The sequence below is a fragment of the Notolabrus celidotus genome, chromosome 18 (genome assembly GCF_009762535.1).
Source record: "Notolabrus celidotus isolate fNotCel1 chromosome 18, fNotCel1.pri, whole genome shotgun sequence".
NCBI classification, from domain to species: domain Eukaryota; kingdom Metazoa; phylum Chordata; class Actinopteri; order Labriformes; family Labridae; genus Notolabrus; species Notolabrus celidotus.
The window spans coordinates 574,784-598,673 of NC_048289.1; the positions used below are offsets into that span (position 1 = coordinate 574,784).

The following is a 23,890-nucleotide window of genomic DNA, read 5'->3' on the forward strand; positions in this document are numbered from 1 at the left end:
TATACCTGTTTTCAGATTCAGAATCAGAAATACTTTATTTATCAAGGGAGGGATTCAGTCATTACAGTTGCTCTATACACAATAAGTTATAATAGTAATCTATGTATACAATAAATACATGGTTGAAGTCCCTGGAGATCAGGAAGAGGGCACTCTGGTAGTCTGTCTGGAGATCAGGAAGAGGGCCCTCTGGTGGTCTGTCTGGAGATCAGGAAGAGGGCCCTCTGGTGGTCTGTCTGGAGATCATGAAGAGGGCACTCTGGTGGTCTGTCTGGAGTCTGGCTATGGCAGTGTTGAGAACGTTGGACGTTGTAGTCTGGTTGTCAGAGGGGGGATGTAAACAGCTACCAGTATGACATGTGAGATCTCCCTGTGCAGATAATATGGTCGGAGGCCCACAGAGTTCTCGCTGCTATCCCGGTCTGCCCGGACAGTCTGCAAGCCGTCAATGGAGACGTTGTGGTCGGGAATATCCTGATGCAGCCACGTTTCCGTGAAGCACACCATGCTACATTCCTGAAACTCTGTCTGACTCCTGGCTAGTCCTGTTAGCTCGTCCATCTTATTATCCAGAGGTCTCACGTTTCCCATGATGAGAGAGGAGAGACACGGCTTCTATCTCCTCTCCATGAACCTCTGTCTTCTTATACCAGCTCTCCTCCTTATAGCTCTATGCCTCCTCTGCCTCCATGCATCCTAAATCTCCAGAGTTCCACAGGAACATCCAGCGGCCCGAGCCGACGTGCCGGCCGGCTTCAGCTCAACCAGCTGAGCATAAGTAAAAACAAAACAAAGCGGGGTTGCCGGGCAACAGTAATGTGAGTAAAAGTTAAAGTTGGTGATTTCATCTTGAAGAACAGTCCACAACTCTCACCAACGGAAGGCCAAAATAGGTCACAACTTCAACAAACTGCCAGAGAAAAATCAGACAAAGTTTGATGAAGAAAGAGAAGAACAATCAGAGAGAAGAATGAACGAAGAGGAGCGGCTCTAACAGGCTGCATGCATGGTTGGTGCATGCAAACAGAAATCTATCTATCTGTGAATCCAAAGATCCTGGGTGTCAAAGAAGAACCTGCTCAGAGGGGTGTAGGTTGATAGATGCTGGTCTTTAGTTGATGAACTCCTGGTTTAGTCTGCTGTGGTATTTTCTCTTAGAATCTGACTGTGAGCCACCAGCAGACCAACAGGGAGTGAAAGTGCTGTTTCAAATGTCCTTCTCCTTAAAGCTGTTCAGTTAGGGCAGCATCAAGTGTGTGTGAGCTGTGTAAGGTGTCAGTGATACTTTGTCTGTCTTTATAAACAATCAACACTGCAACAACAAGTTAATGACAACCAGAGAAACTAAACTGAATCATCATCTTTGTTCCATCTTCCCTGCAGAATGTGCAGAGCTTCCTGCTGCAGGTGTCAGGTAACGCGCTGGCCAGGGCTCTGTTTCAGCTCTCCATCTGTGGAGGCTCGCTGGACGTCCCTCAGGACCTGGTCCCCAAAGACAAGCCATCTAAAGCATCAGCCCCCTCTAAACCAGAGGACAACCACTCCACGTCCCTCCCCAGTGAAGGTAAGAGTGCCGGAAACCTGTCAGAGTCTGCTCCTCATGTCTCTGCACCATGTAAGTGATGTTTGCTCTGTGTGTCTCAGTGAAAGTGAAGCAGTTCATCAAAGACAGCCTGTCCTCTCAGAGCTCAGCCGTCACTCTGGCTCACATCGCCGCTCTGGAAAAGAAGCTGACCAAACACTTCCAGGTCAAAGACTTCCTGTCTTTGAAGCAGGGGAACTTCCTGGAGTTCCTGGTTAAACACATGCAGGTACAGCTGTTACTGTTGTGAAATAAAGATCAGTGTTTGTATGAATCAGCTCACTCACTCTGTGTCTCTGGTTGTGCAGCTGCTGCAGGACTGTCTGGGCTCTGCTCTGATTCTGGGCAGCAGCAGCAGCATGGAGCTCTCAGGCAGCGGCTTTAGACCCTCCAGACAAGACGTGTTTGAGTTCATCAACCAGTGTGGAGACATCAAGTCCACTGATCCAGAAGAGGTGAGGCATTTCCTTCCTCTGGTGCTCTGGAAGTCCAGTTCAGGCCAGAGATTGGCAGCCAAGATATCAAGTTTCAGTGTGCTGACACACCTGCAGCACTATGATGAACACACATCGGATGAACAGACAGACAGACAGACAGACAGACAGACAGACAGACAGACAGACTCGTCTCATGTGAACTGTCACCATTTTGAATAGTTCAGAGGAATAAAGTTTAGCTTGACTCATGCTGGATCTTTGGTCTGAACTGGGCTTCAAACTAAAGTTCCCAAAGGTGGCCATGACATCAACACCTGCCTTACCTTCCAGCTCTCCCACATCGAGACAGCGCTAAGGGAACACTTCAGGGTCCGGGACAGTCGGGACCTGGGCTTCGGTACCCTGCACATGCTGGCCGGTCTGGTCCTAAAACAGAGAACTCTGGCCGGAGGAGGACTGAGCCCAGTTCACTACGAGTCCGCCCTGTTCACCAGACACGGCAAATCAAGGTAAGCTGTACATTAAGAGATAGACAGGTGGGCCTGATGACATCACTGTGACATCATCAGACTCCTGAAAGCTGCGCCTGTGCTAGTGACGTTAAAGTTCTCTGTCCAACATGGAGGGTAGCAGGTGTTCGGGAAATAAGTCTTAAGATGTAGGATGTGACATCATAATCAGTGATGGAGGACGAGTCAGCTGAGAAACTAAGCCGTTTTTCGACCGCTGGACCCAAGGTCTAAATTTAGTTCAGGGGTAGATAATCTCCCCAATCAAAAGCCCCTACTAGGGGGGGTAGTACTTTTCAAAGGTCCAGGGACTTTCAGGGGGCAGAGCCTGCAATGCTGAACGTGTCGCTGTGATTCTCTTGATTTAGCAGCTTGTAACAGTAGTCTTCTCTCAGCCCACCGTGAATGTGTCTCTCCCGGTGTTCCGGTTTTAAAGGGGACATATCACGCTTTTTTCATCAATATATATTGGTCTAAGAGGTCCCCAAAACATGTCTTTAAAGTTTATGCTCAAAAAAACACTTTGAAATCAGATTTTGGCATGCCTGAAAAACCCTCTTCTTCGTGCCTCATCAGAACACTCTGTTTTCCCTCTGACCACGCCCCCTCCGGAAGTGGATGTGCCTCGGCTCTCCAGCACGTTGATCTAATGTTTACATGTTGGCTGAATATACACGGCTGCTCATAGATCACGTTACTTCAACCCTCTGAATCTGATCCTGACGGAGAGGCGCCTGTAGCAGGACCTTTCTGAACGATTGGTCACAGATTTAGTGTTTCTTGTTGTTTTATTTATCAGTATGTAGACGTGTGTCTTGGTACACAGCTACGAACATGTAGCTATGTGGCTATGCTAACTAGCGCTAGCACTTATCCATGATAAATAAAAATCATCCACTAGATCTTCTAATCTGCAGACGTGGGGAGTAAAACCGACCTCTGCCAGAAAGGCAGCGGGACCTTTCTGAAGGATTGGTCACAGATTCTGTGTTTCTTGTTGTTTTATTTGTCAGTATGTCGACGTGTGTCTTGGTACACAGCTACAGCTAGGACATGTAGCTATGCTAACTAGCGCTAGCACTTATCCATGATAAATAAAAATCATCCACTAGATCTTCAAATCTGCAGACGTGGGGAGTAAAACCGACCTTTGTGTTTATTAAGACAGCCTACAACTAGCATGCCTCCCTCCTAAGCTCCTTGTTAGCACACATTTGTGCAGGTAATGAAAAACGGGGGAGGGATTCAGTATTATTTTATACAGTCTATGGGCTGAACAAGCTCCGAGCTCTGACTCCGTGACAGACCGGATATTGTTGTTACGTAACAAAAACACTGAAGTCTGAAACGGCTGGTTTCACACACATTTACAGAAAGGTGGAGAAATCAGAACAGGGGCAGAATGGATTCTTTTCATTCTCGGGGGGTTTGTAGACATGCCAGGGAAACATATTTCAGGTAGAGAACCATTAGAAAGTCAATTTTGCATGATATGTCACCTTTAAAAGTGACCCTGTAAACTGGAGACCTTCAGCTGAACGTGTCAGTGTTTGTGGAGTTTACACAGCTGTTGAAACACAGAGGGAGTTCCTGGGAATGCAAACTAGTTTAGTTTTTATTAAGATTTCAAAATATCCTCATCAGATATTTAATGATGGTCTAAAGACGTTTATGAGGGATGCATCCGGCTGAAAGTCTCCAGTTAACAGGGTCGCTGTTTAAACCAAAACACCGGTCGATCTCTGCGATCACGGCTTTTTGAGTTCAAAAGGATTTTAAAGGCGTGTTGAAACGTCTTTGCTACTCGCGCTTATCTCCTCTCACGTGTTGATTCAGTGAATCCATCTGTGATGAAATATAGCACCATCTAAAACAGACCAGCTGAGTCTCTTCATGCTAACAGGCTAACTGTTGTGTTGCTCATAATGATACCTGTCTGTCTATCTGCTTCTATGGTGTCATCTGTGATGAATGGCATTCCTCTTTGTTTTACTGCCCTCTACTGGTCTGGTGGTGTAGTGCATTTACTTTTTATTTTCCCCATACGTCACTGACCTGATTTACACAATCTACCCGGGACTTCAGCCCGCGGTCGAAACGCAGGCAACAATGGGGGCACAGGAACCTTTTAGTTCAGGGGAAAGTAGTCCTGGGGGCTAAAAGACCCCGGAACTCTTGGTCCAAATGCACCTTATGATGACAGTTATTACCTTTGTATCAGAGCTCTGTGGAAACAGACGATGTGCAGACGTCTTCACTGTTCTGGACTTGAATGAGTCTTCTTCAGCCTCGGGGGTTTTCATTCATCCTGTTAAGTGTCACTCTTCCAGGTTCACACCAGTCACATGGTATAAATGTCATCAGTTCGACCCTCTCACTTAAGTGAACTTCCTCTGATATTCTGTGCTGCTTTCTCACATCAGCCAGTTTACACATTTTCATGTTTTCATTATTTTACTGGCAGGAAAGAGTCGGGTCAAGTCGGAGTGGACAGTGTTTTCAGCAGTGCAGCGTAAATTGATATTGCAGATAAGAAGAGAGTCAGCTCATCCACAAAAACTCCAAGAGCTTTACTTATTCCTCCGCTCTGACCTGATACTGACTGAAGAGCTGATTCATGCTTCAGAAAGGTTCTGTTGAACTTTAAAAAAAGCTCATATCTCTGGATGACCTGCTCTGTGTCCTGTTATACACAGTGTGTGTCTGTACAGTGTGTTTACTTTCCCTGTATTTAACACTACATGCACTTTATTTTCATATTCATATTTCCATGTGTTCAGAAAGAGGATTTTAGGTTGACATCTCATGATTTGCATTCTGATTTGATCTTTCTTTTGGTCCTATCTTTCATTTTCACTCGATGACTCTGAGCTGCAGCTGTAGTGTTAAAGGTGTTACACACCTTTAGTTAATGATTATTATTATTATTTCTATTAGTAGAGGACGTTCCATCTCCCTGTTACAGGCCAGAGAGCGTGACACAAAATGTGGGTTAGGTTCACTGAACTGATCAAAGGTTTTTGTTCCAGGAACAGGAACTGAGGAGTTTTCTTATTTGTGCCCTTCAGTGAACATGCTAAGTGTTCTCCTGATCTCTGCTCTCTCCCTCTCCTCCTCAAGCAGTGCTGAAGCGGGGGGTGAGGCGGTGGGACGTCTGGGTGAGATGTTCAAGGAGCAGGCCCTGTCCAGCCTGCTGTGCTGCCCCCTGCTGGAGGATTTGAGTGAGTGGAGCCAGTGGGAGCTGGTCTTCAAACCACGTCACGGCCCCCTCAAGGACTTCATGGAGAGGAACGCAGGTAAGAGTCGGACCCAGTGAGGGTTTGTGGAAACATACCGCCCCCTTTCTGCTGCAGTGAGAAAGCTTTCCATAAACTTCACCATAATACATTTTGTTTGCAGCACACATTGCAGGTAAACAAATACAAAAACATAGAACAGCTGATGCAGTATTATGGTTACTGTATATTAGGTTGTCATTCCCCTCCCATGACAATATTAAAAAAACACACACACAAAATAAGATAAATAACAATGATAAATAAACACACACACAAAATAAGATAAATAACAATGATAAAAAAACACACACACAAAATAAGATAAATAACAATGATAAATAAACACACACACAAAATAAGATAAATAACAATAATAAATAAACACACACACAAAATAAGATAAATAACAATAATAAATAAACACACACACAAAATAAGATAAATAACAATGATACATAAACACACACACAAAAATAAGATAAATAACAATGATAAATAAACACACACACAAAATAAGATAAATAATAATGATAAATAAACACACACAAAATAAGATAAATAACAATGATACATAAACACACACACAAAATAAGATAAATGATAAATAAACAGACACAAAAAATACAATAAATAACAATAATGAATAAACACATAAAATAAATAATAATAAATAAACACACACAAAATAAAATTAATAATAATTTGAAATTGAAAAAAAAAGAATACAGAAAAAAATGGTTTCATCCTTCTACTCTGCTATTGTTCATCTCTATTCAGAGGGACTTGTAAGCTGTCATAGTATTCTAAAGAGGGGGTCCAAGTCTTACTAAAATTGTGCAAAGAGCCTTTCAAGGTGTTTTTTATTGTTTCAGTTTAAGAAAATGTCTCTAATCCATCTAATGAAGCTCTGTATCTGCTCAGCGTGTTTTAAACTGCCTCTTCTGTTCTGCCAGCGAACACAGGTCTGTCAGCTCTGGAGGTCTCACCTGGTCTGCTGCTCAGGATCACCTCACACACTGGAGACAAACACTTCTCAGCTGCTGTGATGACCCTCGACCCCGTGGGCACAGCCGGACACCTGGTGTCCATGGTGGTTACTGATGGGATCGCTAACGCCCCCACCGCCCTCCTGGCCAATCACGTGGAGTGCTCACTGGCAGCTGCTGTGGCTGGAGAAGGTAGAGACGCTTTGGGGCAGCTTGAGTTCTGTAATCACTGACTAAATGAGTGAATGGTTTAAGATCTTTCTGAGTGTCATATTTACTCCTGGAATATTAACAGTATGTCTCTTCTTCATGTTAAATCTAAAACAAATAAGTTCTGACTCTGATCCAGTTCTCAGTCACAGCCTTGGATCAGTCTGTTCTTATCTACAGCACCTTTCATGAGTATTTTTCCCTCGGTGGACTCTAACAGTGACAGCCTGGAGCTCAAACAGCAGAGTGCATCTCAATCAGAAGCTGCTCTTTGCTTACTGTAATCTGAAGTTCATGTTAAACAACGTCACTGAAAGCTCTCCACGAACACTCCCCATAGTGCTGCTGAGAATGTAACTGCATGACTGTTATGAGTAGAGATCACAGCAGATGTTGAGTTCACTGCTGTCAGTTTAAGTCTCTGCAAACAGAGAGAGCAGAGTGAAGAGGTCTCTGTTTCCAGTCCCTCAAACACCAGAGTGGTCGTGAAGAACAGAGAGAGTAAAGATGATTTAAATCTGTGGATGTATGCTGACATGATGTTTGTGTTCCTCAGAGATGTCCCACGATGAAGACGACGTGTCTTGTTACAGCAGAGTGGCTAAATTCCTCTTGGAGTGTTTTATAAGAATCCCGTCCAGGATCTGCCAGGCCCTGCTGAAGAAGGTCAGTCACAGGTCCATCGGTCACTGACCTGCTGGGCCTAACCTGATGAGATTGCTTTCTTTTTCTTAAAGCCTCTGGGAACCCAAATCAACAGAAACATTCACCTATGATATTTATAGTCACATGATCATACTATTATATATATAAATATATTAGATCTTAACTTCATTCCATTTTTAAATATTATCAGTCAAGTTTTTGATAAAAAATGTTTCCCCCTTCAGGGAATAATAAAGTACATTCTATATTATTCTATAACATTCTGACACTATGTTAAAGAAGGTGAGGCTAATTATGATATAAATATCTAACCATTCAGAAATGAAACACTAAGCCACGCCCACACATGTTCAACTAAACTCCTCCTCTCCTGCTCAGACCGTCTCCTGACGTCAGAGTGAACTCCTCTCTGCGTCTCCTTAGCTGTTAGCTTGTTTGCTAATCACGTACTGTCTGTAATCTGTCTGTATAGCTGTCTCTCTGCTCTTTGCACCGCTGTGCTTGTGTGTCCCTGTCTGCACATCCACCGCTGAAGATGACAGCTTGTTGTCATTCTTCTATTTCCCGAGCTGTGGTGGATTTGGGGAAACAGCAGATGTTTAGTTTCCACTCATTTCTTCAGGACCGGTTCACTAACTTTCTCCAAACAGCTCAGAGTTTAGACAAACGTCTCCATCTGAGTCAGACGGCTCAAACATGCAGGCTGTGAACTCTCTCTTGACCTGTCAATCAAAGAGTTAGGCCACGCCCACACAGTGCTGAGAAATGCTCTGACCTGTAAAAGAAGCTGTTTTTGAACAGAGTTTGTTCAGAGTTATGGATGTTTATTTTCACTCAGATTCTTGTTGAAGCTTGATTACACATTACATTTTGATATTCTGTATGAATTTAAAATATTCAAAGTCACGTTCCCAGAGGCTTTAAGAAGGTTTCTGCTGATTCATGCCCTGAAACTGCAGAATCCATGTCTTTGTATGTTTGGAGCTCGTACCAGTTGTTCTTCATCAGGATAGAAACCCCCCCCTCCAGTTTGTGTTGTTAAACAGGTGCAGAATAAAAGAAAACACAGTGAACAATCATTTCAGACTGGCAATTTTAAACTGAGGAAAGTTCTCATGTTCGCAGATTTTGTTCTTAGCCAGTAATCTCAGATAAGAACACTCTGCTGAGTGTCAGAATGAGCTGCAGACGTGGGTTTAGATAACAAGTTTGTTCTCAGGACAATCAGTGAATGAGGTCCAGATATGTTTCTTGAGGTGAGTTCTGTTGAAGCACTGCTCCATTTTACTTTTTGACTTCCCAGCAGTGTTAGTGTTGGTGGCTATTTCAGATTGAGTCTTATGTCGCGTTCACACCAAACACAAACGATTGAATTATTCGTGCGAATACAGATGCGAGAATGTTTTGTGTTCAGCATGTGGACATTGAATGGGGAAGCCGGTTATGCTAAGGGGGGCGGAGCTAACTTCCTACTACAACCGATAGCTGGATTCAAGTGACAGACAAAGTTTTTCACATACATCATACCTTACGTCACTGAGTGATCTGCACGCTGATTGGCTATCACGCCACAATGGATTCCCTTGAGTTCTAATATTTCAACTCTCACAAATCATTTGCATCATTCATGCCATTCGCGTGAACCGCGCCATCTGTGTCATCCAATTCGCGCTGCCAGACCACTACTGACATCCATTCGTGTCTCTACATTGACTTAACATGTAATTCATTCGCACCAATGATTTTATTCGCGTTTGGTGTGAAGGCCCCATTAGCTTTTATAAATAAAATTAGTTTTAGTCCCATTTCAGTCTTTTCAGCCCTGATCAGATAACAGGGTTGTACCACGTGTTAAATCGTCATCGTTGTGTAATATCTGAAGTGAAATCATTCAGCCTGTCACTATGACTGTATTTAGATTCTCTTGATTCACAGAGAAATGTCATGAACGCAAAATAGAAGGGCTGCATTGCACTTTTACGACGGTCCCTGAATGTACCTGCAGTGACAGGCGCACTCAGACAGTGAGTTGATCAAAACTTACTAAATGTGTCTTTGTCACTAACGCACACCGGGGGTAGAAATCCTCAATGAAGATGAGACAGATGCATGGAGGTGAGGAGAGCTGGTTCATAAAGCACACCTGCTGCAGGTAGAGACCAAGCTAACACTGAGCCCCTCAGATAATAACTCAGCCTGTCACAGGAAGTCATCACGCCATCTTTAAAGACGCACAGCACAGGGGGAAACATGGATTCTTAATGTCTGACGGTCGGTCACTAAAGATTTTGTCTCGTCGTCGTCTTGTCAACAAAATCTTAACATTCCTCCGTCAGTTTTTACTATCAGTGAAACACTTTAGTTCGTCATAGTCTCGTTTTCGTCATGAAGAAATGAACGAACATTTATCGTCATAACTCTCGTTAACGAAATTAACACTGCTTCCCAGAAGCCTCCTGTTCTACTTCAAATCTATGAGTACATTTAACGGCCTGATTGAACGGTCTCATTTACTGCAGTCTCTCTGACCAGACCTTCAGACTGTGAGTCTGCTCACTGAGGGGCAGAGGAGGTTGTGTTATCAGCAGCTCTCTGGTTTAGTTTAGACTGAACACAGGATCAAAGTTAGAACCACACTAAACCTTTTTTATATCACCTTATTGTTGTTTTATCAATAATGTGACCTGCAGGTGTTTCTGGAGCCGTTCTCTGGAGTCCTGGGTCAGACCAAGTCCAAACAGGTCCTGATCACAGTCGCCCAGTCCGACCTAAGACACCTGAACTGTCTGCACCGGCTGGGGATCCTGTTGGGCATCACAGAGTGGATCAAAGACTTCGAGAAGAAACTGAACACGCCACAGATTCTGAACCACAGAGACACACACACAGCTGCTGACCAACACACCAAGGTCAGAGAACACAGACACTGGAACACACAGATCATCTACTCCAAGCTAACCCTGAACCATCAGTCCTGATCCTGTGTCTTTCTGTCCTGACCTCAGTCTAATCTGCTGGATTCTGAGAGCAGCAGTCTGTCGGCCTTGAATACGAGCGAAGACGAGTTTCTGGAGGAGAACGTGGTGGACAGCAGCTCCGTCTCCTCCAGCCTGGACCAGACTCTTCAACAAGGTGATCAGATGTGATTCTGCTCCACAGGGATGGAGGATGGCATGTGGTGTTGTGTTTCTGAATTTCTAAATGCTGTCTTCTAGTGAACGGTGAGCATGACAAGGAGGATGAGGAGGGAGATGATGAAGAGGAGCTGTATGAGCTGACCTCGCTTCAAAACGGGCAGAAATCAGACGTCAGCAGTGCAGCTGAGGGAGATGAGGACGAGTCCGACATGTCAGACTCTGATGAGAGGGATCCAGCTGACAGCCAATCAGAGAGCGTGTCAGACGTCCATAGAGCGCTCATTGAAGACATAAGGTGTGCTCTCTACCTGTCCTCCTGTGCACGTTGAAGTCTGTCTCATGAAACACCAGCTCATCTGTCCCGTGTCCTCTCTGTGTCTCTGACAGGAAGAGTGAGTTTGGTATCGGTGTGGAGCTGAACGCCGAGGGACAGAAGCTGATGCAGGTCCATCAAGACCGGCTGGGCCGTAGCTTGGACCGCCTCTCCACAGAGCTCTACAGCAAAGACACGCACTTTGTCCTGGAGCTCATCCAGGTAACTCTTCTCTGAAAGGTTGTATCACATGTAGACATGATAAGAAGCTGTTCTGACTGTGCTCGATCATGGCTCAGTCTCCTCTGACGGTCTGACTTTGATCCTCCAGCTCTCTGTTTATTCATGTGTTCATTTGAACCTTAAACCACTCCTGCCTGTGGTTTTGACTGATCTCAGTAATCTCATGAACCTTCTCTCTTCCTTCTTCTCTTTAGATACTATAATATTCCGTTCATGTTTCTAGATCACACTTGTTTGGGTTCATATGATTTCTGTGTTCATTAAGTGAAGTCTGCTTCAGTTTTGGGCATTTTTTTAAAGTCATGATGTAGTTTCAACACTCACATCATTTATTTTGCTTCATTGACGTGTATTAACAACTCAGCCACTCCTAATCAGAAACATACTGTTCAACTGTCCACACTCTCACACTGCTCAGACTGAAAGCTCACTTCGCCCACTGTCATCAAACATCACACCAACTGTGAGAAACCTAGGAGTCATTTTTGACTCAGAATTAACCTTCAATCACTAATCAAGAAAACCGTCCAGTCCTGTTTCCTTCATTTAAGATCCATCTCCAAAATCAAACCCATTCTGTCACAAGCCGACCTGGAGAAAGTTATTCACTCATCTTCTCCCGTCTAGATCCTGTAACTCCCTCCTCCTCCCCCGGTATCACCGATAAAGCCCTCTCTTTTCCTCCAACTGGTCGCAGCAGCTTGGCTTCTAACTGGTTTGAACAGACGACATCACGCCCTTCCTGTCCTCTCCTCTCTCCTCTGGCTTCCTCTGCGTTAAGATTTTAAGATTTTACTGACCACTTTTAAAGCTCCCTGGGGTCTCACCCGGGATACATTGCAGAAATGCTGACAAATTACGAGCCATCTGGCGGCATCAGATCCTCAGGTAGAGCATTTTTGGTCGTTCCAAAGTTGAGGCTCAAATCCAAAGGGGGTCAAGCTTTCTCCATCAGAGCCCCTCGAGCCCTTTGGAACGACCTCCCTGAGGAGATAAGGCTCCCAGAGTCAGTGACATCTTTTACATCTCTTCTTAAAACCCATTTTTACAGACTTGCTTTTATGTGACTTCATCTTTCTTACCGCTTTTACTTCTATTTTATTATTATCTTAACTTTTATCCAACTAATTAATTGTTTTAGATTGTGTTTGATTATTTTATTGGATTATTTATTGTTTTAATTAAAAAATGTTTTTTCCATTAATTATTTTAATATTCCTAATTTATCCTTTTCACTTTTTCTAATTTTCCCGATGTGATGCCTCTTATTTACTTATCCATTTTATTTATTTTTTATTTATTTTATTTATTTATCCTTGAAAAACCTCTTAAACAATCATGTATTGTTCTATTGTCTCACCACTTCATTCTGTTTAATTTACATGTATTCTGTTTGTTTGTCAAAGCACTTTGTAAACATTTGTTTTTAAAGGTGCATTATAAATAAAGTTATTATTATAATTATTATTAACTTACAGCAGCAGATTTTTATGATTAAGAGACACTTGAAGATTCTCAAAGAAAGAAGTCACAACAAGCAAAATGCTGATGTGGTCACTGTAGGATGATTTCTGAGGGTTCAGTTACAATAGCTTGACCCTCATCCAGACCTCTTGGTGGTTCTTTCTCCAGAATGCAGATGACAACAGTTACCCATCAGAGGCCGACTCTGAGGTTCCAGCTCTGGCCTTTGTGGTGGAGAGAGACTGCATCACTATCTTCAACAACGAGACCGGCTTCCAGGAGAAAAACATCCGGGCCATCTGTGATGTGGGCCGCAGCACCAAGGGCAAACACAATATTGGATACATAGGTGAGTGTGCTTAGGAGGAACGACAGGTGAAGAGAGAGTGTGAGTCCAATTGGTCAGGCTGAGTGCTGAGTGTGTAAAGATGTGATCACCTGTTCATCCGGGTATCTCATCTCCTCACAGGACAGAAAGGTATCGGCTTCAAGTCGGTGTTCAAAGTCACAGACTGTCCTGAGATTCACTCCAACGGCTTCCACCTGCGCTTCGACAAGACCTGCGGCCCAATGGGATACATCCTCCCTCACTGGGCCGAAGACGGGAGGCCGCTGGATGCACACCTGAAGGACCTGAGTCTGCACAGGTGAGAGAAACAGAGAACTAGCCCACAGTTTCACCTGACGTCACATTTCCCTACTTCAGAGGGACATCAGGAGAGCTCTGTCATCCTGTTGGTTTCAATCAATCAATATTTACTAGTATAGTGCCAAATCACAACAAACGTTATCTCAAGACTCTTTTACAAACAGAGCAGGTCTAGACCACTCTATGTCAAATTATGAACAGAGACCCAACACCAAGACAGGATAAGACTCAGTCTGACCCCACCTTAATCCACCATGAGCATTGCACCTCGCAGTATTTAGCTAGTTACAGTGGAGAGGACAAACTTCCTTTAACAGGCAGAAACCTCGAGCAGAACCAGACTCATGTAAGACACACATCTGCCTCGACCGAGTTGGGTCTGGAAAGAGGGATAGAGGAGAATAAGAGAGAGAGGGAGCGGTGATAGTGATGAGATGAGTAGTAGTAGCTGTTGCCGTTTGAATCCAGCACGTCCGTATCAGCTGGAGTCTGGAACGTCCACAGCAGGAGGACGTTTACGGCAGCTCAGAGGAACCTACGAGACAAGGGAGCTCAGGGACTCCAGAAAGGTCTATGGTTAGTAACTTTAATGAGACAGGGAGAGTTAAAGTAAGTGATGAGGGGGTTGGCGGAAGGGGGGGGAGATAGGATCCCAGTGTGTCAGTGCACCAGTTCCCCCGGCAGTCTAAGCCTATAGCAGCATAACTAAGAGCTGGTCCAAGCCTGATCCAGCTCTAACTATAAGCTTTATCAAAAAGGAAAGTTTGAAGTCTACACTTAAAAGTAGAGAGGGTGTCTGCCTCCCGGACCCTGACTGGTAGATGATTCCAAAGGAGAGGGGCCTGATAACTGAAGGTTGTATCTCCCATCTACTTTTACAGACTGTAGAGTTGTAATAACTTGACTCCTTTATAATAATTTGTAGTGATGTGCATGGCTGTGATGTAGCTCTGGTGCTGTTGAAGTACAGAATGTAACGCAGCAGCATAAAGTCCTGCTGCTGCTGTACTGAGCAGGTCGTGACGTTTGACTGCTCTCATCCATTGAAGCACCAAACTAGATGCAGTTCCTCGCTCTCCTGTATTTGATCTGTTGGATTATTAGTTTGATGTTTTTTAAACCTGTCTGTGTTTTTATCATCAGCTGGACCACAAAGATCCTGCTCCCTCTGCGCTCTGAGAACTATCAGACCAGAAACCTGTTCCATGACGTGCACCCCTCCCTTCTGCTCTTCCTGCACCGCCTGCGCTCCATCACCATCTACAACCAGGTTGGGCTCACACCTTTCCTCACCACCAGCTAGGTTAGATGAATCAAACATAAGATGAAGAAGTATCTCCTGCTTTCTCTTCCTCTCACTCAGAGCGAGAGGCGTCTGGTGACCATGACTCGGAAAGACCTGAGTCACAGCGTGCTGGAGGTGGAGCACACGGACGGCATCGAGCGTTGGCTGGTGGTCAAAACTACAGTGCAGCCCAAGAAGGTGAGTCACGCACATACACACACGCACACACTGTCTTCATCCTCAGACTCACAGGGTTTCCCGATCCTTGAACAGACACCCTGATCCTGGCTTTCCTTTGTTTCTGATATGACATCTACCCGTTCCTCCCTCAGATCAAAGATAACGTTGAATCCACCGAGCTCGCCCTCGCCTTCCAGCTCAACAGTGACCCTACAGGAAGTGACATCATATTCCAGCCTCAGAAACAGCCTGTGTTTGCTTACCTGCCGCTCCGCAGCTTCGGCTTCCGCTTCATCATCCAGGGTGAGGATGGAGCTTACAGAGCTGTCAGTCATACGTGTTCAGGCTGTGTATTCATGAAAAATGTCTCCTCCAGGTGACTTTGACATTCCGTCCTCCAGGGAAGACGTGGACAGAGACAGCTCCTGGAACCAGTGGCTCCGGACTGAGATCCCACAGCTGTTCCTGCAGGCCATGGAGGTCTTCACTGTGAGATGATTTTATAATACCACCCCACTAAAGAAGACCTGTCATTGAGCAGCCTTTAGAAGCAGTAGTGTACTTGATGATTTCTGTCTGGGATAAGATCTTGTCTTCTTTGTGTCGTCCACCTGAAGACATTAACGAGTGTCATGTTTTCTCTCCTGGTTTCAGGATCATCCAGAGTTCAGAGGTCTGAGGGGTCTCTGTCAGTTCCTGCAGTTCATCCCCCTCCCTGATGAGGTGCTGGACTTCTTCAAGCCTGTTGCTGGGCAGATTATTCAGCTGCTGAAGGGCAGAGCCTTCCTGCCTACACTCAGCTCAGGTAGCTATAACCTCCTCTCTTCTTCTGTGGTAACCTGTTATAACCTCCTCTCTTCTTCTATGGTAACCTGTTATAATAGCTCTCTTCTTCTATGGTAACCTGTTATAACCTCCTCTCTTCTTCTATGGTAACCTGTTATAATCTCCTTTCTTCTTCTGTGGTAACCTGTTATAACCTCCTCTCTTCTTCTACGGTAACCTGTTATAACCTCCTCTCTTCTTCTATGGTAACCTGTTATAACCTCCTCTCTTCTTCTATGGTAACCTGTTATAACCTCTTCTCTTCTTCTATGGTAACCTGTTATAACCTCCTCTCTTCTTCTATGGTAACCTGTTATAATAGCTCTCTTCTTCTATGGTAACCTGTTATAACCTCCTCTCTTCTTCTATGGTAACCTGTTATAATCTCCTTTCTTCTTCTGTGGTAACCTGTTATAACCTCCTCTCTTCTTCTACGGTAACCTGTTATAACCTCCTCTCTTCTTCTATGGTAACCTGGTATAATAGCTCTCTTCTTCTACGGTAACCTGTTATAATAGCTCTCTTCTTCTATGGTAACCTGTTATAATAGCTCTCTTCTTCTATGGTAACCTGTTATAAGCTCCTCTCTTCTTCTATGGTAACCTGTTATAAACTCCTCTCTTCTTCTATGGTAACCTGTTATAAGCTCCTCTCTTCTTCTATGGTAACCTGTTATAAACTCCTCTCTTCTTCTATGGTAACCTGTTATAACCTCTTCTCTTCTTCGATGGTAACCGGTTATAACCTCCTCTCTTCTTCTATGGTAACCTGTTATAACCTCCTCTCTTCTTCTATGGTAACCTGTTATAAACTCCTCTCTTCTTCTATGGTAACCTGTTATAACCTCCTCTCTTCTTCTATGGTAACCTGAGAGGGCCACATCAGCATTATGGTTGCCCTTAAAGGGCCAGTTGTAACCAGTGTTAATTTTGGCGGCTATTTTAGATTTAGTCTTAGTCTTTAGACGAAAATGCCTGTTTTAGTCAAATTTTTGTCTTTACAGCCCTTTATAGTTTTAGTCTAGTTTTAGTCGGCGGAAACTCAGAACATTTCACTCTTTTAACACTTCTGCTTGTGTAATATCTTAAGTTAAATAATTCAGTCTGTCCCTTCAAAAAATTCAAAAGAAAACCTTCTTGATGTGACCACTGTGACTGTATTTTGATTCTCTTGATTCAAATAAAAAAGCAGTGAAAGGACTGTATTGCACGTTTACGACGGTCCTTGAATGTACCTGCAGTGACAGGCGCACTGGACACACAGTCAGTTCATGGCACTCTGAAATGCATCTGCATCTCTCAACAAGGAGTTGATCCAAACTTACTAAATGTGTCTGATGTTTCACCAAACTGGATTAAATCAAGCTGTAGACACGGAGCTTTTTACGGTGAGAGCGGCAAAAACTGCAAACATCAAATATTAAACAGACGTCCCCCGGTTGTGTCTTTGTCACTAACACACACGGGGTAAAAATCCTCAATGAAGATGAGACAGATGCATGGAGGTGAGGAGAGCTGGTTCATAAAGCACACCTGCTGCAGGTAGAGAACAAGCTAACACTGAGCCCCTCAGATAATAACTCAGCCTGTCACAGGAAGTCATCACGCCATCTTTAAAGACGCACAGCACAGGGGGAAACATGGATTCTTAAAGGTGACATATCATGCAAAATTGACTTTTTAATGGTTCTCTACCTGAAATATGTTTCCCTGGCATGTCTACAAACCCCCCGAGAATGAAAAAAATCCATTCTGCCTCTGTTCTGATTTCTCCACCTTTCTGTAAATGTGTGTGAAACGAGCCGTTTCAGACTTCAGTGTTTTTGTTACGTAACAACAATATCCGGTCTGTCACGGAGTCAGAGCTCGGAGCTTGTTCAGCCCATAGACTGTATAAAATAATACTGAATCCCTCCTCCGTTTTTCATTACCTGCACACATGTGTGCTAACAAGGTACTTAGGAGGGAGGCATGCTAGTTGTAGGCTGTCTTAATAAACACAAAGGTCGGTTTTACTCCCCACGTCTGCAGATTTGAAGATCTAGTGGATGATTTTTATTTATCATGGATAAGTGCTAGCGCTAATTGGCATAGCTACATAGCTACATGTTCATAGCTGTAGCTGTAGCTGTAGCTGTAGCTGTGTACCAAGACACACGTCGACATACTGACAAATAAAACAACAAGAAACACTAAATCTGTGACCAATCCTTCATAAAAGGTCCCGCTGCCTTTCTGGCAGAGGTCAGTTTTACTCCCCACGTCTACAGATTTGAAGATCTAGTGGATGATTTTTATTTATCATGGATAAGTGCTAGCGCTAGTTAGCATAGCCACATAGCTACATGTTCGTAGCTGTGTACCAAGACACACGTCTACATACTGATAAATAAAACAACAAGAAACACTAAATCTGTGACCAATCCTTCAGAAAGGTCCTGCTGCAGGCGCCTCTCCGTCAGGATCAGATTCTGGATCAGATTCAGAGGGTTGAAGTAACGCGATCTCTGAGCAGCCGTGTATATTCAGCCAACATGTAACATAGCGTGATATGTCACCTTTAATGTCTGACGGTCCGCCACTAATGTTTTCGTCTCGTCATTGTCTCGTTACCAAAATCTAAACATATGTTTGTCAGAGTTTTTATTATCAGTGATGCACTTTAGCTCGTCATAGTCTCGTTTTCATCATGAACAAACAAGGCGTTAACGAACATTTAACATCATAATTTCATTAACGAAATGAACACTGGTTGAAACCGTAAGACAAAATGCTGACATAGATAATACTCTTTGACAGCCACACTGCCTCATGACACAAAAGACACACTGGTTTTTCACCTTGTAGCACAAACATGTACTCCCCTTCTGAATCTGTCTTGAAACATCCATCTGAGTTCACTTTTCTCTTCCTGGACATTCTGGGGTCCTTTGTATGCACTTCTACAGACTCAACCTGTAGTCACTGTAGTAAATACCGCTGTGGATTACGCTGCACTCTCCTGGCGGGATGCCATCATTTCGCGGGTAACATAATCAAAATGCATTGTGGGAGATGTAGTTCATGGTCCATGCACGCTTTAGCGCAGATTTTGTTTTGTTTTTAATAAACAGTCATAAGCCTTAAGCTCTCACGGGCCACATAAAATGACGTGGCTGGCCACATTTGGCCCACGGGCCTTGTGTTTGACAAATGTGTTCTATGGTAACCTGTTATAATAGCTCTCTTCTTCTATGGTAACCTATTATAACAGCTCTCTTCTTCTTCTTCTTCTTCTTCTTCTTCTTCTTCTTCTTCTTCTTCTTCTTCTTCTTCTTCTTCTTCTTCTTCTTCTTCTTCTTCTTCTTCTTCTTCTTCTTCTTCTTCTTCTTCTTCTTCTTCTTCTATGGTAACCTGTTATAACCCCTCGTCCCTTGGTCTTCTGTTCCTCCGTCAGACGGTCAGGTGGTGTGCAAGCTGCCTTCTCAGGTGGCCGTCTGTCAGGATGCTGTGATCCGTGACGTGATTGGAGGAGAGGAGCTGGAGCGTCACCTGTCTCTGTCGTACCTCCATCCTGATCTGAGCCGATCCGCCCCCACCTCCCTGCTGACTCACCTTGGGGTCCGGTACCTGCGGGGATCTGATGTTACCACAGTGACCACAGCCATGGCCAAGGAGCTGATGAAGGTGGAGGGCATCCACACAGGTGAGGGTACAATGAAGTGTTGAATTTGAAGTGTTTCCACAGATGGTTTCCTCCTCTTGTTTTGTGCACTAACACTGGTGTTATAAGATAAACTCAGTATGTGTTGTTTCCCCTGCTGTCCTGTAGAGGGCGGTCTGCTTCAGCTAGCCCGCCTGCTGCTTTGTAACTTCCGCGCTCTGGAGCACGGCTACGGAGAGGCGGACTCCATCCTGCAGACCCTCAGGGATTTACCCATAATCCCCCTGGCTGATGGGCGTGTGGTGGCGCTGAATGGAGAAGGAGTGTTCTTCCCTATGGAGGAAGTAAAGAACAAGAAGAAGAAAGCTCAGGCTGACACAGGTGAGGACTCTGCTACAGTTTATCTGCAGTGAGATCACCACGTAACAAAGTGTGAAAGCAGGAAGTCAAAGAAAGATAAGGGATTGTTTATTCTCCACCATAAAAAAAATGAGAGCTCTTGTATGAATGTGTCTCTTTTTGCTCAGTGCAGGACATTCTTCTGTGATCTTTCTTCCTTTTTAACATCAGCACAAATCTCCTTCCCTAAAACACCAACACACACATTATTATGTGGTACTAGTAGTCTTCTCTAAAGGCGTAGTTTGTTTTTTCTGAAGTGTGGTTGAATGAGGTCATAATAAATGTATTACCCACAGGGGATCCCGCTCAGTTCAGCCCCTTTGTTGAGAAACCGGCCAGAGAACCAGAACAGAAGCTAGAATGTCAACCTCTGCAGACGGGTCACTCCACCACCTCATTTAGATCATTTTAAAAGAACTCTGATAAGGCGTCTTTCGACCAGAGGAACTTTACCCCTGAACTATGTACATTTCAACTGGTGGACCCAGGGTCTAAATTTAGTTCAGGGGTAGATAATCTCCCCCCTAAAAAGCCCCTGCTAGGGGGGTAGTACTTTCCAAAGGTCCCGGGACTTTCGGGGGCGGGCCCTGCAATGCTGAACATGTCTGATTGGTAGATTAACCTCAGTGTTTTTATTCCTCCCTCCGTCCAAAATAACATCACACACATCTGTGATTCTCTTGATTTCTCTTTCTTTCATTAGTTTTTATTTGTTCTATCTTTTTTGTATGTGTGTGTACTTTTCAAAAGAAGAAGCTGTGATTCTCTTGATTTAGCAGCTTGTAACAGTAGTCTTCTCTCAGCCCACCGTGAATGCGTCTCTCCCGGTGTTATGGTTTTAAAAGTGACCCTGTAAACTGGAGACCTTCAGCTGAACGTGTCAGTGTTTGTGGAGTTTACACAGCTGTTGAAACACAGAGGGAGTTCCTGGGAATACAAACTAGTTTAGTTTTTATTAAGATTTCAAAATATCCTCATCAGATATTTAATGATCGTCTAAAGACGTTTATGAGGGATGCATCCGGCTGAAAGTCTCCAGTTAACAGGGTCGCTGTTTAAACCAAAACACCGGCCGATCTCTGCCACGGCTATCTAGCGCCGTATTTATCCAGTTAGATTATGGATATTCAGCCCCTCATATCGATACTTGTATCACACAGGTCAGGACGACGATATTAGGGGTGAGCCTGACTAAGGATTTGCTTAGTCGAATCTGATTCATCAGATTTTGCCCATAGTCGACGAATAGTGGAATGTTTGTAGTTTTTCCTTATTGACCCAAAGTCTGCATGATGGTGACCACATGACAATATTACACATAACCCTTTACAATTAAGAGACTCATAGCTTAAAGTAAAATGGACAACAGAATATTATAAGTATAAAACTTAGATTTTTTAAATCTATATTGCAAAAACAACGAGGTGATGAAGGAGAGAAAACTCAAATAAGGCCACCATCATTTAAACATGGAACAACGCTCCACTATAGAGTAAGGAATCAGGAGATATTTAAACAGTGTTCACACAGAGGAGAGCAGCACTGTGGAGGGTAGTTTGTCCAACTTAAGACTAAACATTTGTATAATGTTCAAAATCAAACCTGAACCAGCTAAAGGGTTTTTAAATCTCTTAACAGAACCTTTTAAAACAGTCTTTCATCTCGTCTTTGTCCGCTTGAGTCTTTTCAAACTGTACGTGAGGAAAACCATCGTGTGTACGGGCAGAAGTGTGCTCCTGTCTTTGTTGACTGTAAATCCTTTCTTTGAGAATATCCTCTCTGATGGTGTGGAGGTGGATGGGATGCTGTGGATTGTTTTTGAGGCTTCAGACAGCTTTGGGTATCCCTTCTGGTTCTTTTGGCCCCGTACAGTTTTTGTGTGGTCCGGTAATCCTTGATCTCACAGTCCTCTTCATGAAGCTGCTCCTCATCTTCATCACTAGTTTTTAGGATCAACTGAAGTTTTATTTCCTGACATTTTGAGCTACCATGAACGTAGAAAGATTTAAAGACCAGCTGAGGTACGTCTGCTCCACAGGTCCCGCTAAATGGGAGAGTCCACCTTTAATTACCAGGGGAGATTTAATTACCACTTTAAGGAGATTTAACACTTCAAGAGCTGTTCTCAGAATTACATTAAATAAGTCTATATTTATATCAAAATAGGATAAATGAGACACTATTTTTAATGGGAACAGGAAAATAATGTAACATTAGACATTGAGCACCCCCATGGTTTGAATGGAATGATCCACGTTTCATATGCAAATATTCAACTATGAGATTGGCAGTCGACTAAGGCTCGTTAGAACGAATAGTCGAATATTCGACTATTTGGGGTCACCCCTAGACGATATATTGCCTTATTGATATCTTGTCCCACCCCTGTACCTCATAGAGGTGGGTGATATGGCCTCAAAATGATATCATGAAATTTCAAGAAAATGTGCAAAAACAAAGCTGTGGGAGCTTTGATAGTGACGATGAATGAGAGTTAATTTTGATATTGTGGAGGTTTACCTTTACGTGGAGGGAGGGTCATAGAAAGAGATGACTCCATTCAAAGACTGAGACATGTTGGCTGTGTTTTCAATGCACCAAATGTAATGCTGCAGTGCATTGTGGGTGATGTACACCTGGCCCCCTGAGCCCTCCCGGTGTCACAAGGTCACTTTGAAAGACGGTGGTGTGTGTGAGGTTGTGTAGTGACTACTGAAACCCGGCCATGGTCCATGCTGTAACAGAGGAGGTGGAGGGGGTTGCATCATGGGAAATGTAGGATTTTTAAACTCTTACTGTGGATACCAGATCTTGACTCTTGTTTTCTGTCTGTAACTTCATGGAGATCAACACTAAGTTACTCACAACACTAAACTTCTCTCTCCTTAATGAAGCAGAAGAAGAGAGTGTCAGCAGAGCTGACAGGGAGTGAGATCAGAGTGATAGAGGTGTTCAGTCAGCTGTGTTTTCAGGTCACTGGGTGTAGTTGCATCTTAAAGAGGAAGTTGTGTGTGATGGTTTCAGGGTGACAGCTCAGTTAAACTCTTGCTCTGATGAAATATTGAGCAGCACAGAGATCAGCAAGGAAACGCAGACGCTCGACTGAGGGAGAAAGTAGGTCAGAGGAGGTTTAATGTTGCAGGAGTTTAGATTTAAGTTTATTTATACATGAACTGTAAGACACAAAGAGACGCAGAGTGATTTACAGGAGCAAAGAAAATCTTTTCATAAATGTTCTCTTAAGAGCACCATGCTGACATGCTCTGAACCTAGAATCTGTACAACATAAGGTCTTTACATTCATCTAAGTCACAGTGGGTACGGAAAGTATTCAGACCCCTTCACTTTTTCTACATTTTATGTTACAACCTTATTCCAAAATGGATTAAATAATTTTTTTCGCTCAAAATTCTACACACAACGGAGCGTTGGTGGCCTAGGGTCTAAGCGCCCCACATACAGAGGCTATAGTCCCCCCCCCCCCCAAAAAAAGAACATTCTACACACAATACTCCATAATGACAAAGTGAAAAATGTTTGGTAGAAATGTTTGCAAATTAATTATTAATAAAACACTCAAACATTACATGTACATAAGTATTCAGACCCTTTACTAAATACTCTGTTGAAGCACCTTTGGAAAGGGTTAGAGCCTCCAGTCTTCTCAGGTATGATGCTACAAGCTTAGCACACCTGGATTTGAGGAGTTTCTCCCCTTCTTCTTTGCACATTCTCTCAAGCTCAATGAGGTTGGATGGGCACCTCGATGCACAGCTATTTTCAGGTCTTTCCACAGATGTTCAATCTGGTTTAAGTCCGGGCTCTGACTGGAACACTCGAGGACATTCAGAGACTTGTCCTGAAGCCACTCCTTTGTTATCTTGGCTGTGTGCTGAGGATCGTTGTCCTGTTGGAATGTGAACCTTCGCTGCAGTCTGAGGTCCAGAAGGTTTTTGAAGCAGGTTTCCTCCAGACATGATGCTGCCACCACCATGCTTCACTGTAGGGATGGTATTGGCCAGATGATGAGTGTTGCCTGGTTTCCTCCAGACATTCAGAGCCTAAGAGTTCAATTTTGGTTT

General features: G+C 43.8%; 1 protein-coding gene across 3 annotated transcripts in view; it reads left to right on the top strand.

Annotated features, from left to right (window-relative positions):
- Window positions 1-23,890, top strand: part of wu:fj29h11 (protein NO VEIN) — a 75,530-nt gene that overhangs the window by 20,528 nt on the left and 31,112 nt on the right. For all 3 annotated transcript variants that reach the window (XM_034707573.1, XM_034707575.1, XM_034707574.1), the window contains 20 exons: window positions 1,384-1,564; window positions 1,645-1,811; window positions 1,891-2,037; window positions 2,350-2,528; window positions 5,652-5,824; window positions 6,760-6,984; window positions 7,559-7,668; window positions 10,359-10,577; window positions 10,674-10,800; window positions 10,884-11,100; window positions 11,193-11,340; window positions 12,994-13,174; window positions 13,295-13,472; window positions 14,618-14,744; window positions 14,838-14,957; window positions 15,092-15,242; window positions 15,316-15,428; window positions 15,594-15,744; window positions 19,200-19,448; window positions 19,575-19,787. In XM_034707573.1, coding sequence (XP_034563464.1) covers window positions 1,384-1,564; window positions 1,645-1,811; window positions 1,891-2,037; window positions 2,350-2,528; window positions 5,652-5,824; window positions 6,760-6,984; window positions 7,559-7,668; window positions 10,359-10,577; window positions 10,674-10,800; window positions 10,884-11,100; window positions 11,193-11,340; window positions 12,994-13,174; window positions 13,295-13,472; window positions 14,618-14,744; window positions 14,838-14,957; window positions 15,092-15,242; window positions 15,316-15,428; window positions 15,594-15,744; window positions 19,200-19,448; window positions 19,575-19,787 — 3,376 coding nt within the window. The remainder of the gene's footprint in view (window positions 1-1,383; window positions 1,565-1,644; window positions 1,812-1,890; window positions 2,038-2,349; window positions 2,529-5,651; window positions 5,825-6,759; window positions 6,985-7,558; window positions 7,669-10,358; window positions 10,578-10,673; window positions 10,801-10,883; window positions 11,101-11,192; window positions 11,341-12,993; window positions 13,175-13,294; window positions 13,473-14,617; window positions 14,745-14,837; window positions 14,958-15,091; window positions 15,243-15,315; window positions 15,429-15,593; window positions 15,745-19,199; window positions 19,449-19,574; window positions 19,788-23,890) is intronic.